The 13,316-nt window shown below is 57.1% G+C and overlaps 1 protein-coding gene across 3 annotated transcripts in view; it reads left to right on the forward strand.

Moving 5' to 3' along the window:
• The window catches only part of ABCC3 (ATP binding cassette subfamily C member 3), a 39,665-nt gene extending 26,360 nt beyond the window's left edge, over positions 1-13,305 (forward strand). The window contains exons 18-31 of one of the 3 annotated variants that reach the window (XM_036451152.2): positions 767-934; positions 1,215-1,407; positions 2,862-2,982; positions 3,182-3,329; positions 3,431-3,638; positions 4,105-4,415; positions 5,271-5,470; positions 5,625-5,751; positions 6,655-6,756; positions 7,194-7,340; positions 7,480-7,638; positions 8,231-8,397; positions 11,200-11,394; positions 12,851-13,305. In XM_036451152.2, coding sequence (XP_036307045.1) covers positions 767-934; positions 1,215-1,407; positions 2,862-2,982; positions 3,182-3,329; positions 3,431-3,638; positions 4,105-4,415; positions 5,271-5,470; positions 5,625-5,751; positions 6,655-6,756; positions 7,194-7,340; positions 7,480-7,638; positions 8,231-8,397; positions 11,200-11,394; positions 12,851-12,959 — 2,355 coding nt within the window. In that variant the 3' untranslated portion in view covers positions 12,960-13,305. Of the gene's footprint in view, positions 1-766; positions 935-1,214; positions 1,408-2,861; positions 2,983-3,181; positions 3,330-3,430; positions 3,639-3,971; positions 4,046-4,104; positions 4,416-5,270; positions 5,471-5,624; positions 5,752-6,654; positions 6,757-7,193; positions 7,341-7,479; positions 7,639-8,230; positions 8,398-11,199; positions 11,395-12,850 lie in introns of those variants that run through there. The other 2 variants (XM_036451153.2, XM_036451154.2) reach the window with 2 other exon arrangements.
• The last annotated feature ends 11 nt before the right edge of the window (positions 13,306-13,316 follow it).

Below are 13,316 nucleotides of genomic sequence, written 5' to 3' on the forward strand. Positions count from 1 at the left end.
GGACCAAATGAGCTCATTGTCATGAAAGTCACCTGCAAATTGTCTGGGTGACAGAAGAGCCAAAGGTCCGCTAGGGACCGCCTGGGGAGTTCCAGCTTCCCAGAGCAGGAGGGCGGCAGGCGGGAACCAGTTGGGCAGGGTGATGGAGCAAGGGAGGCAGGATGTCCTCGCATGTCCCAGGAGGACTCCGAGAGCCACCACCCTTTCTCCGTGACCTCACAGCTTCACGGAGACAGGACCAGGCATGTGAAATGTGAATTCAGAGGTGTGCCTTGCTGAACGACAATGGACGGGGCCCTTGTTCTTTTTTTTTTTTCTTTCTTTCTTTTTCTTTTTTTTATATAGTATTTTATTGATTTTTTACAGAGAGGAATGGAGAGGGATATCGATGAGAGAGAAACATAAATCAGCTGCCTCCTGCACACTCCTTACTGGGGACGTGCCCACAACCGAGGTACATGCCCTTGACCATAATTAAACCTGGGATCCTTCAGTCTGCAGGCCGATGCTCTATCCACTCAGCCAAACCAGTTAGAGCTCTCTAACTCTTAGTTGGATAGGTAACTCAGCAATTTACTTGCCTTCTTGTTTCTCTTGTTTCTCCCTATATGAAGTAAGAAGAATAATGGTTTTATTTTTCAGAGCTCTTCTATTTTTTTTTTTTTTACTTTTTATTTATTTATTTTTTAATTTTATTGATTATGAGGGCCCTTGTTCTGACCCCCTTCCTCCCGGGACCCACCTCCCTCCTCTCTCCCCCATCCAGGGCATCAACTTGTCTGGGGGCCAGCGGCAGCGGGTCAGCCTGGCCCGAGCCGTTTACAGCAATGCTGACATTTATTTGCTGGATGACCCGCTGTCAGCCGTGGACTCCCACGTGGCCAAACACATCTTTGACAAGGTCATCGGGCCGGAAGGCGTGCTGGCTGGCAAGGTGAGGCCTCCAGGGGGCTGAGGGGCTGAGGCGAGATCTGGTGGAGGCCAAGGGGTTTGGGTGAGACTTGGAGGCGCAGGGATGTGAGAAGCAGGAGTGTAGGATGGGAGCTCATAGCCCAAAGGCACTGAGCCTGCTGTGGTGAGCACGGGGCGAGTCCCCGATGTGCCTGCCCGGGCTCCCTGGCACATGGGTACCTCACCCTCACTCCGGGGCCCTGTGCCTGTGGTTGGGGGAGTGCTGAGGGCTGTGGGAATGACGGCCCCTGCCTTCTCCCCAGACGCGGGTGCTGGTGACCCACGGCATCAGCTTCCTGCCCCAGACAGACTTCGTCGTCGTGCTCGCCGATGGGCAGGTGTCGGAGGTGGGCACGTACCCAGCCCTCCTGCAGCGCAACGGCTCCTTTGCCAACTTCCTGCACAACTACGCGCCGGATGAGGGCGAGGAGCGCCTGGAGGAGAACAGCAGGACCGGTACCCCTGGCCCTCCCTTTCCCTGTACCCTCCCAGCACCCCCCCGCCTCGGGGTCTCTGAGGGTCTGTGGACAGGCCCGATGCTGTGCAAGGGAGGTTCCGGGAACGTGGACCCGCTGTGTGGTGGTCAGACATCACCAGGAGGGAAAGGGAACCGGACGTCGCCAGTCCCTCCTCTTCCCCTTCCCTAATTGGGCGCCCTCAAGCCTCTGTTTTCCCAGGTGTCAAAGGGGCATAAGGGCCCAGGCTGTTTCCTGGGTCCATGGTTTGGTGCCTATGTCATTTATTTAGGAGCACGTATTTATTGAGCAATGACTAAGGCCGGGCCCAATTCTAGACACTGAGGGATAGCAGTGAACAAATAGAAAAAATTCTGTCCTCGTTGAACATTTTTAAAATATCTTTTATTGAGTTTTTGTTTTTTGTGGTTTTTTTTTTTTTTTTGGGGGGGGGATGTTTTACAGAGAGAAAGGGAGAGGGATAGAAAGTTAGAAACATCAGCCGAAACCAGTTTGGCTCAGTGGTAGAGCGTTGGTCTGTGGACTGAAAGGTCCCAGGTTCGATTCTAGTCAGGGGCATGTACGTTGGTTGCGGGCACATCCCCAGTAGGGGGTGTGCAAGAGGCAGCTGGTCGATGTTTTTCTCTCTCATCGATGTTTCTAGCTCTCTATCTCTCTCCCTTCCTCTCTGTAAAAAATCAATAAAATATATTTTTAAAAAAGAAAGTTAGAAACATCAATTAGCTGCCTCTTCCACATCCCCCACTGAGGATGTGCCTGCAACCAAGGTACATGCCGTTGACTGGAATCGAACCTGGGACCCTTCAGTCCCCAGGCCAATGCTCTATCCACTGAGCCAAACCAGCCAGGGCCTCATCAAACATACTGAAGTCCCAGGGCTCATGGCACATCCCCATCCTCGCCCCCTGTCGTCCAGTCTCAGCTTCCCAACCCCAAACTCTGGGCTGGCTCACTGGCCTCCCCCGGGGTTTTCCTGCCTGCTGCTGTGTGTGCCGTTCACACGCCGTGAGCAGTCCCTGAGGGCTCTGCCCCTTGCTAAGCACTTGACACACATCCATTCCTTTAGTTCTCACGACGACATGATGAAGTGGGTACTATTATTATCCCATCTCCCATGCCTGCCGAAAGCCAGGCAGTGAGGATGGAAGGAAGCGCAGCCGGTCTGACTCCACAGCCCACGCTCCTAACCCTCACATTGGAGTCCCTTTCTCCACAGCCCCTGAGGGGGGCTTTCCCCTCCGGCCTCAGCTATGTCTTTCTTGCTGCCCTTTTCCTTTTCCAACACAGAATCGGTCACTTATTTCTGTCGTTCTTGTTCTTGCTGCCCTTTCAACCCCTCTCGTCCTCCTGAGCTTGCCATTCAGGCTCCTTCCTTGAAGTAGAGATGGGCCCGGTAGGGAGCTAGCAGACCTCTGTCTCCTTCCTCCCCCCCAGCAGCAGCCTTGGAGGAGGTGGACGATGAGGAGGTGCTGCTGATTGAAGACACGCTCAGCAGCCACACAGACCTGATGGACAACGAGCCGGTCCTCTATGAGGTCCAGAAGCAGTTTATGAGGTGAGCTCCCAGGAGCGCGAGGCCTCCTGGGACGCTGGATCAGGGCTCCCCGAGCCCTGCCAGGGGGGGTGCAGGTGGATGGGCATCCTCCCCGACACACACCCGGGGCCCCTGCGGCTGCCCGCCCCCTCCTCCTGGGGCTCTGTCCCGCGGGTGAGTCAGAGGCCTCCTCTCGGGGCCTGACCAGCTGCCCCCACAGACAGCTGAGTACCATGTCCTCGGAGGGGGAGGGCCAGGGCCGGCCTGTGCCCCGGCGGCGCCTGGGGCCGGCGGAAAAGCTAGCGCAGGCGGCAGAGGCGAAGGCAAACGGGACGCTGATTGAAGAGGAGAAGATGGAGACGGGCAAGGTGAGCAGGGTGGACAGGGAGGGCCCGGGGAGGATGGGCGGGTCCCCAGCATCCCTCCTGGGGCTCACGGGCGTCCGTCCCTGACCCCCGCGGCCGTGCAGGTGAAGCTGAGCGTGTTCTGGGATTATGCCCGGGCTGTGGGGCTCTGCACCACGCTGGTCATCTGTCTGCTGTACGCGGGGCAAAGCGCAGCTGCCATCGGAGCCAACATGTGGCTCAGTGCCTGGACCAACGAGGCCACGGAGGATGGCCGACGGAACAGCACTACCCAGAGGCTGGGTGTCTATGCCACCTTGGGCATTCTGCAAGGTGAGCCTGCAGAGATTACCAGGAAGGGACTCCAGGAGCCCCGCCCCCCCCTTTCTCACCCCTGAGGTGCAGGGTCCCCCAATCCAGGGGTCGGCAAACTCCTTAGTCCACAGAGCCAACTATCAACAGTACAACGATTGAAATCTCTTTGGAGAGCCAATTTTTTTTTTTAACTTAAACTTCTTCTAACGCCACTTCTTCAAAATAGACTCACCCAGGCCGTGGTATTTTGTGGAAGAGCCGCACTCAAGGGGCCAGAGAGCCGCATCTGGCTCTGGAGCCCCAGTTTGCCAACCATGGCCCCACACCATGCCCTTCCCTTCACCGTCACAGCCATGGCCCAGCCCCAATGCCTTCCTCACCCGCTCTAGTGTCCACCTGCCTCTGAGCCCGCCTAGCCCTTCCCTGCAATTCCCCCCCCCACCCCCGCCCAGAAGAGTGAGCGCCCCCCTGCCGCCCCCCGCAGGGTTCCTGGTGGTGCTGTCGTCCATCATGATGGTCGTGGGCTGCGTCCGGGCTGCGTGCTTGCTCCACCAGACGCTACTGCACAACAAGATGCGCTCGCCGCAGTCCTTCTTCGACACCACACCTTCCGGCCGCATCCTCAACCGCTTCTCCAAGGACATCTGCGTCATCGACGAGGCCCTGGCCCCCACCATCCTCATGCTGCTGAGCTCCTTCTACACCTCCATCTCCACCCTCGTGGTCATCGTGGCCAGCACGCCGCTCTTCGCCGTGGTCACCCTGCCTCTGGCTGCCTTCTACATCTTGGTGCAGGTGCGCAGGGAGGGCAGGGTGGGGGCAGGGAGGGCGGGGGAGGGGGGAACGGGGCGGGGGCGTGGCTGTCAGGAGGGCGGGCGCTTGAGTGGGCGGGGCTTTGTGAGGGCTGAGGACCCAGGCCAGGCCAGGCGCAGGAAAGGCAGAACCCAGGGTCACAGCTGGCTTTGGTTGGGATGTAGTCTGTTCCTTCCTCTCGTTGCCACTTGTTTTCCTCGCCTGTAAAACGTAGGATCACAGACCCTGCCTGGTAGGGTTGTTGCAGGGATCAAATGAAATCCTTGTAAATTGTGTAAAAAAAAAAAAAAAAAAATCCAGAACGCGTTCCTGCTGGCTATTTTTAAAATAAAATATTGCCGCCGAAACCGGTTTGGCTTATTGGATAGAGCATCAGCCTGCAGACTGAAAGGTCCTGGGTTTGATTCTGGTCAAGGGCATGTACCTTGGTTGCGGGGACATCCCCAGTGGGGGGGGTGCAGGAGGCAGCTGATCAATGTTTCTCTCTCATCAATGTTTCTAACTCTCTATCCCTCTCCCTTCCTCTCTGTAAAAAATCAACAAAATATATTTAAAAATAAATAAATAAAAATAAAATATTGCTAACAGCTTGAGACATATTATTCTTTCCTTGGTTTTATACATTTCTAAACGTATGTGTATATGGATGGGGGTTTTTTTGTTGTTGTTTGTGGGTTTTTTAAATATATTTTTATCGATTTCAGAGAAGAAAGGGGAGAGAGAGAGAGAGAGAGAGAGAGAGAGAGAGAGAGAGATCGTTGATGCTTCAGAGGGTACACAGGGCTGAGTTGGGGCTCCATAGTCCTCACTCCGAGCTCTTTCCCCATCCCCCGTCAGCGCTTCTACGTGGCCACCTCCCGGCAGCTGAAGCGGCTGGAGTCTGTGAGCCGCTCGCCCGTGTACTCGCACTTCTCGGAGACGGTGACCGGCTCCAGCGTCATCCGGGCCTACGGCCGCAGCCAGGCCTTTGAGGCCATCAGCGATGCTAAGGTGGACACCAACCAGAGGAGCTGCTACCCCAGCATCTCCTCCAACAGGTCAGAGCCTCCTCCCTACCCTGCTCCTCCAGCAGCTCCACCGGGGGCTCTGCAGGGTCCCGGGGCCTAGCCCCTCCTTCCCCCCTAAGCAGAAACCTGTCCCACCATCCCTCCCCTGCTTCTGCCCCAATTCCTCCTTGTCCGGTCCTTGCAGGTGGCTGGGGGTCCGAGTGGAGTTCATGGGGAACCTTGTCGTGTTCTTTGCCGCACTCTTCGCTGTGATTGGGAGGAGCAGCCTGAGTCCAGGGATGGTGGGCCTTTCTGTGTCCTACGCCCTACAGGTAGGCATGCAGGGCTCCAGGCGCAGAGCAGGGCCACACAGGTGCCACGGGCATCTCCCGAGCGCCGCCTCGCCCTGCCCATGTGGGGACCAGCCCCAGGTTCCCTCACAGGGTGGTGAGCTCCAGGCAAGCGTGGAAAGCCACTCCCCCAGCAGGGGATGGGACTGCTGGGGGAGCAGGCCTTGGTGGAGGGAGGAACAACATGTTCTAAGAGCCAGCGGAGATGCTCCACCTCGGGGTGCTGGAGACTTTATCTTGGCACGTGGCCCCGAACCACCAACAGAACTGGTCCTGCCTGAGCACACAGTCTAGGAGGCCCGCTGCCCTGACGGCTCCTGGGGATAGGGCTGGGAGACCCCTCCTTTCCCCTGCCTGCAGGGAAAGGCCCTGGGCTGGATGGGGGTTGGGCAGGTCACCGCTGGCAACTGGGACTTTGGGAAGCAAATCACATTCTTCTCATGCTGTCCTGGGCAGCTACATCACCTGGAGAGCTTGTTAAAATGCGGATTCTGCTCTAAGTCGCCCAGGATGGGGCTCGGGATCCTGAGTGTCTATCAAGACTCCTTGCCGCACAGAGTCTGGTCCCAGGACCAGTTGTGGCAGCATCGTCTGGGAGCTTGTTAGAAACGCAGGATCTTCCCCCACACCCGCTGGCTCCGAAGCAAGGTCCTCTGGGAAGCCTGGCTTATACATAGTAAAGCTTGGGAAACGCTAGCCCCGCTGGCCCTTGGTTAAGTCTGTGTTGTCACGGTCAGCGCTGCAGTGATGACTAGAGCCCTAGGCACACCCTATGGACTGGTCCGGGCCCACCGGGGTCATTGATGGGAGAGGAACTCCTCCCAAAGCCATGCAGGGGGCGGGGAGGGAGAGGTCACCCTATTGATGCCCAGTCCCTTTGGCCAGGTGACATTTTCTCTGAACTGGATGATACGGATGTTATCAGACTTGGAGACGAATATTGTGGCTGTGGAAAGAGTCAAGGAGTACTCCAAGACGGAGACCGAGGTGGGTGCTGGGACAAACCTGGGGTGGGGGAGTCTGGAAGAGCTGGAGAAGGGTGCTCAGTAGCCCACCATCCCTATAGCTCCAAAGCCAGCTGTTCAGGTGGCTCTTTATGGATTCATTTATTCATTCCATCCTGATGGAGCATCAACCAGAGGTCTTTGCTGGGAGGAACAGATGGAGGGGGAGAGGAAGAGAGAGGAACATCAGTTGGTTGCCTTCTGCACGCAACATACTGGGGATCAAGCTGGAATCCTGAGTGTGTGCCCTGACCAGGAATCAAACCGGCTACCTTTTGGTGCACAGGACAACCCTCAACCAACTGACCAACACCAGCCAGGGCTGCTTTGCCTTTTTGACAGCCTGGCTTCCCCTGCCTCCAGGCAAGGCTGGCTTCCTGCTGTGTGACCTGCACTCTTCTTCCTCTTCCCCTCTGCCAGGCGCCCTGGGTGGTGGAGGGCAGCCGCCCTCCTGCAGGCTGGCCCACGAAGGGCGAGGTGGAGTTCCGGAATTACTCCGTGCGCTACCGGCCCGGCCTGGACCTGGTGCTGAAGGACCTGAGTCTGCGCGTGCGCGGTGGCGAGAAGGTGCGCCTGGGGGGGTCACGTGCTGGGACGGGACTGTACCCCTCGTGGGGAAAAGAGGGGGTGCTCCATCCCAGCTGTCTGCTGGCCTCTCCTGGGGAGTCCGGGAGCTGTCCCCACTGACCCCTGGGCCTCCCTCCAGGTGGGGATCGTGGGCCGCACGGGGGCTGGCAAGTCATCCATGACCCTCAGCCTGTTCCGCCTCCTGGAGGCCGCGGGGGGCGAAATCCGCATCGACGGCCTCAACGTGGCCGACATCGGGCTCCATGACCTGCGTTCTCAGCTGACCATCATCCCCCAGGTACGCACCGGGCGTGGACGGGCCACACTGGCCAGTGACCCTGCGGAGGGGGGGCGGACCCCAGCCCTGTTCCGCAAGGCAAGACCGGACCTTAAGGCTGGAGAGCCACACAGCAGGAGCAGAGCCACAGAGTGGCCACCTGTTGTGGATCCGGGAGGGTCAGAGGGGCCCCGGCCCCATCAGACCCTGTGTCACAACCTTCTGGGCCAGCAAATGGGGCCAGGACCCTAGGGCCACTTCCAGCATCCTGATTCCAAGATGTTCTATCCCAGCTTCCTGATTTCTCGGCTCTAAATGACATTTCCCTCTTTTAGCTCCTCTGGGGTGTTTTTCTGCTGACCGGACACTTCGGAGCCAGATTAGCACGCGGGTCCCCGCTTTAGCGGAGGACTTAGTGATGTGCAAAGCTGGGGTTTATCACTTCCCCACAGGCATTTTCTGTCTCCGTGGCCACTGCCTCCCTCCTGGAGGGCTGCGGACGTGGGGGGGCGGGGGGGGGATGCTGCCACCTCAAATCCCCCTTCTTTTTTACTCCTGCTCGCTCCTTGTGGGACCCAAGCCACCTCCCTCTAAGACCCTGTTGTGTTCCCAGGACCCCATTCTGTTCTCGGGGACCCTGCGTATGAACCTAGACCCCTTCAGCAATTCCTCGGAGGAAGACATATGGCGGGCCTTGGAGCTGTCCCATCTGAAATCATTTGTGAGCTCGCAGCCCGCAGGCCTGGACTTCCAGTGCTCCGAGGGAGGGGAGAACCTCAGGTAACGGCCCCCTCCGCCCCCCGCCCCCCGCCCCCCGCCCCCCGCCCCCTCCCCATCTCAGCCTGGGTGCCCTCGGGGGCGTTGCTTGTCTTGAACATATTGATATTTTGTGTGCCAGGCAGGCACCATCTCGCTGTCTCCTCCCATCAGCCCCAGAAGTGGTCCATGGTCCCTCTTGGAAGGAAACTGGGGCAGGCCTGGGATTTGAACCAGGTCTTGGAGATTCCAAAGCCCTATTCAGTCGTGTCCTGTAGGTTTTCAATGCCATACTGGCCGGGGGAGCGGGGAGACAGGGTGTGGACCGAACTTGTGGAGCAGGTGAGAGGACACCTACAGGGCATTAGGCAAATCATATTTTCCCAGATGGATGCAGTCTCGTCTATAATTTAGGAAAGTGATCTCCTTCTTTGCTTCGTTATAGCCCTAGATTTTATATCCCCAGCCTCTGGGCTGTGCAGCAAGGAGGGCCACAAATCTCCTCTTACTGAGTCTAAAGGCTTGAGAGCCCCATACCCTGTGTTAGCTGTGTGATTTTGGGCAAGTCGCTTAACCTTTCTGTGCATCCTTTTCTCCCACGCTAAAATAGAAATGATAACAGTCCCATACCTCTTTGCACCGTCCTGCCCAATAAAAATATCATGTGAGCCCCGTGTGCATAGTTAAAATTTTTTCTAGTAGCCACAGTAAGAAGAGGAAAAGGAAACAGGTGAAATAAATTTTAATAGTGTATTTTATTTAGCTTGATATGTAGAAAATATTACCTTTTCAACATGTAATTGACATGAAAGTGATTAGGGTATATTTTATATGTTTTCTTACTAAGTTGGAAATCCTACGTGTGTTTTCACATGTATGGCACATCCCACTTCAGACTTGCCACACTTCAAGTGCTCAACAGCCTCAGGAGGCCAACAGCTTCCATTTGGACAGAGCAATCTCAGGGTCACTGTGATTAGACTGTGCTTAGCCTATATACACCCCTGAGGAATTTAGCTATTCTTATTCTTTTTTATTTTTATTTATTTTTTAAATATATATTTTATTGATTTTTTACAGAGAGGAAAAGAGAGGAATAGAGAGCTAGAAACATCAATGAGAGAGAAACATCGGCCAGCTGCCTCTTGCTCACCCCCTACCGGGGATGTGCCCGCAACCAATGTACATGCCCTTGACCGGAATCGAACCTGGGACCCTTCAGTCCGCAGGCCGACGCTCTATTTACTGAGCCAAACCAGTTTCGGCTATTCTTATTCTTTTTTAAAAAAATATATATATTTTTACTGATTTCAGAGAGAAAGGGAGAGAGAGAGAGAGATAGAAACATCAATGATGACAGAGTCAATGATCAGCTGCCTCCTGCATGCCCCCCACTGGGGATCAAGCCCACAACCCAGGCATGTGCCCTTGAAGGGAATTGAACCCTGGACCTTTCAGTCCACAGTCCGATGCTCTATCCACTGAGCCAAACCAGCCAGGGCTAGCTCTTCCTATTCTTATTAGTCTACTTTTTCCACACCATTGGACTCTCTCCAGACCTCAAAAACAAACAGAAACCTTTACATTTGCTCAGCACTTAGTGTTGCTCCACTCTCTCATTGAATCTTGAGTGCAGCCTTCTGGCTCCAAAGAATAAGATGATTTGCCCAAAGCGGCTCAGATAGCAAGGGGAGGGGTAGGAACTCAGGAGAGTGAGGGCTTTCGCCCCAAACCTTTGTTGTTGCTGGTGCATTATAGCCACCCAGGCAGCTTAGGGAGACTGCATTTTAACGGGATTTCACTCAGACAGCCGCGCTGGGCACAGCTGGTAGGCAAGCCGCAGCGTCCAGACCCCGCGCGCCCGAGTTGTTTTTTTGGCCCATTCTCCCGTTCCTGCTTGCCATCACACCTCCCCACAGCTTCCCCTCCGTCCCCACGTCCATCAGGACTCAGACAGAGATGGGCTCCCACCTCCCCCTCTGAGCGTGCCTCTGCTTTGAGCATAACCTGAGTCCTGTGCCAGTCCCACCATCAATCAGTCCCGAGTTCTATCTGGCGGCTGGTGCTGCTGCCAAAACCGTCATTAGTTGTGGGAATGGGCCAGGGAGGGAGCCTGGCCTTCGCTGGAGCTGCGGTGACTCACCCCTTTGGGAAGGGCTACGGTATTTGTCCTTGGGTGTGGGGGTGCTGCGGCCTCCGTGGTTGGGAACACAGCCCCGCTTTGTTCACTGGCCCCGGCTTCCAAGGGGAGAGGTGGAAGGTATGCATCCTGCCTCTCCTCCTGCTCCCCAGCAACCAGACACACGGAGTCCCCCGGGTCCTGCCCCGCCCTTCTCCTTCCTCGTTCCCACAGCCCTGGCCTGTATTTCCCATGGGGGCGGGAGAGACTCTCTGCATTGTGTGATATGAGGGTCAGCAAGATGGCATCTGTGGGCAGGTATCCAGAGAGAGAGAGAGAGAGAGAGACATCTGAGTATTTCTTACTAAGGTGTAAATGACTGATAGAGTGAAGCAGAGAAACATCGTGCCTCTAGTTGAGGAGGGAGGAGGAGGAAGAAGGCAAAGAAAGAAGTGCCCAGGTGCCAGGGACAGACTAGAGATGTTAGTGTTGCTGAGCTCTATCCTCGAGGCCCCACATTAATCCTCTGGTATCCAGACCTCAACCCCGACTCCCCATCCAGGAGGAGGTCAGGGCTGAGGTAGAAATGAAAGAGGTTAGTTTTGGGCCATTGGGAAGGAGAGGAGAGACAGAAACCGTTCAGAGAGTGAGGCCTGGGGGCAGGTTGGGGGTCCCCAGTTGGTAACGTCTGCCTTCCCCGTGCCCAGTGTGGGTCAGCGGCAGCTGGTGTGCCTGGCCCGAGCCCTTCTTCGCAAGAGCCGAATCCTGGTGTTAGACGAGGCCACGGCCGCCATCGACCTGGAGACCGACGACCTCATCCAGGCCACCATCCGCACCCAGTTTGAGAGCTGCACGGTGCTGACCATCGCGCACCGGCTCAACACCATCATGGACTACACCAGGTGGGGTGCTGGGATCCGAGCAGGGAGGGGCTGGCGGGGTCCCCTGGGCCAGAGGGAAGGTTATCTGGGCACGGGAGAGAGGTGTGACCTTGGGCAATTGGATGAACCTTCCTGAACCTCAGTCCCTCGGGGCTAGAGTAAGCATCCCGAGCGCAGGAGATCCTGGGGAATGTTCCTCTCCTCCCCAGCTCCTTCCCGGAATTCTCCTGAGTCCCGTGTCCTCTGAGGACGAGGCAAGAGGCCTTGTCCTTGGAGCCTATGGCTTCTTCGGAGAGCAGCTCGCCGGGCCAAGAAGAGAGACCGTGACCTATTCCCTCGTTGTGCCCAGTGTCAGAGTGCGGTGCCGAGGACAGGGGGCGGGGCTGGGTGACTCAGGCGCCTCATGGAAGTGAGCCGCACTGGCCCCGCAGGCTGGCCCCGCGGCGGCCTGGGAGCTCAGCTTGCAGCCGAGGAGGCAGGACCCGGCCCCACATCTGTGGCGAAGGAGGGCGATGAGAGCACATCGCCAGACCTTCGTTCACAAAATGAACACCCACAGGGCACGGGGAGGTGGAGACGGTGCCGTGGACAGGGCAGTGGGCAGCTGTTGTCCCTGTGTCAGAAGTGTCCCCACACGGCCCCAGGCGCTAGGGCGCCAAGCTGAGAATGCCCTACGCTGTGTTCTGTCTGTTCCATCCCTGCCCCACCCTACTCCCCTCTCCCACCCAGGACCCCACTGGGAAAAGAGAAGGGAGAGGGCAGTCCCAGGCAGTGACGACCACAGACACACTCCTTCCCAGGACGTGTTTCTGGGCATCCCGTGGGTGGGGAAACAGAGTGTGTTCTACGCCCTCCCGTCCAGGGGCATCTCCCCAGGCTTGGGAGAGCCCTCTCCACTCCTGCCGCACCCTGGGAGCCAGTCTGTTGGCCCTGCACCAGGTGCACCCGGTGATTATCTGTCCCAGGCCGAGGCCTGACTGTGTGTGTGTGTGTGTGTGGGTGGGAGCTCCGCCCCTCAGCAGCAGGCAGGTTTGCAGCCGGAGCCCCAGATTCCAGGGTCCGGGCTCACTGCAGCCCGGCTTCCCGCCGTGTGCCTTTGTGAGCCGGCACAAAGCAGATGGAAGCACACAGGGCCCGGCGCTCAGGCCCGTGGCTCCCCCACGCACGGTCCTGTGACCCTGGCCGGGAGAAAGGCTCATTAGGGAAGGCTTTCGGAGCCCCACCCACAGAGATGAATAGGAACCTGGTGTTTGATCCCAGAAACCGCCTCGTCTGCCAGGAGAGCAAACGGAGCGGCTAAAATAGCCCGCCTTGCAAGTGTGCACATGTGGCGTAGCGACTGTGCCGGGCGGGCTGGCTGGAGCGGGAGGGTTGGCATGTCACTGCGGGGCCTAAGCAGGACCCAGAAAGGCAGGATCGGACCACGAGGCCCGGTCTGGGCTGGCGGAGACCTGACCACCTCGTTTTTTTTGGCTAGGGTCCTGGTCCTGGACAAAGGGACAGTGGCTGAATTTGATTCTCCAACCAACCTCATCGCAGCCAGAGGCATCTTCTACGGGATGGCCAGAGACGCTGGTCTTGCCTAACATACATGCCTGGGATTTCCTCCCGGCTGACCGGGTTTTCTCCAGAAAGGAAAAGGACACCAGACACGTCAGCAGAATAAACCCCGGGGGCTGGGGGCATTTGTTCCATGTTTGCTCCTATGAAGCGTTCCGCGGGTGACCGTGCTCAATGCTTTCAGAGAGGGAGTGAGGCTCCAGGGGCGCCCGACGCGCCCAAGGTCACGGACGGTTTGAGGCAGAACCCAGACTGGTCCCCGATCTCCTGATTCCCAGTCTCCTGTTACGTACCCACGGTGCTGCTTGCAATCACTGCATGGAGCAACCTCCCCAGATGACTGTTCCTATTTTCTATTCTGAAGTCTTTTTTTTTGTTTTTGT

Source organism: Pipistrellus kuhlii, unplaced genomic scaffold (genome assembly GCF_014108245.1).
Source record: "Pipistrellus kuhlii isolate mPipKuh1 unplaced genomic scaffold, mPipKuh1.p scaffold_m20_p_22, whole genome shotgun sequence".
Classification (NCBI taxonomy): domain Eukaryota; kingdom Metazoa; phylum Chordata; class Mammalia; order Chiroptera; family Vespertilionidae; genus Pipistrellus; species Pipistrellus kuhlii.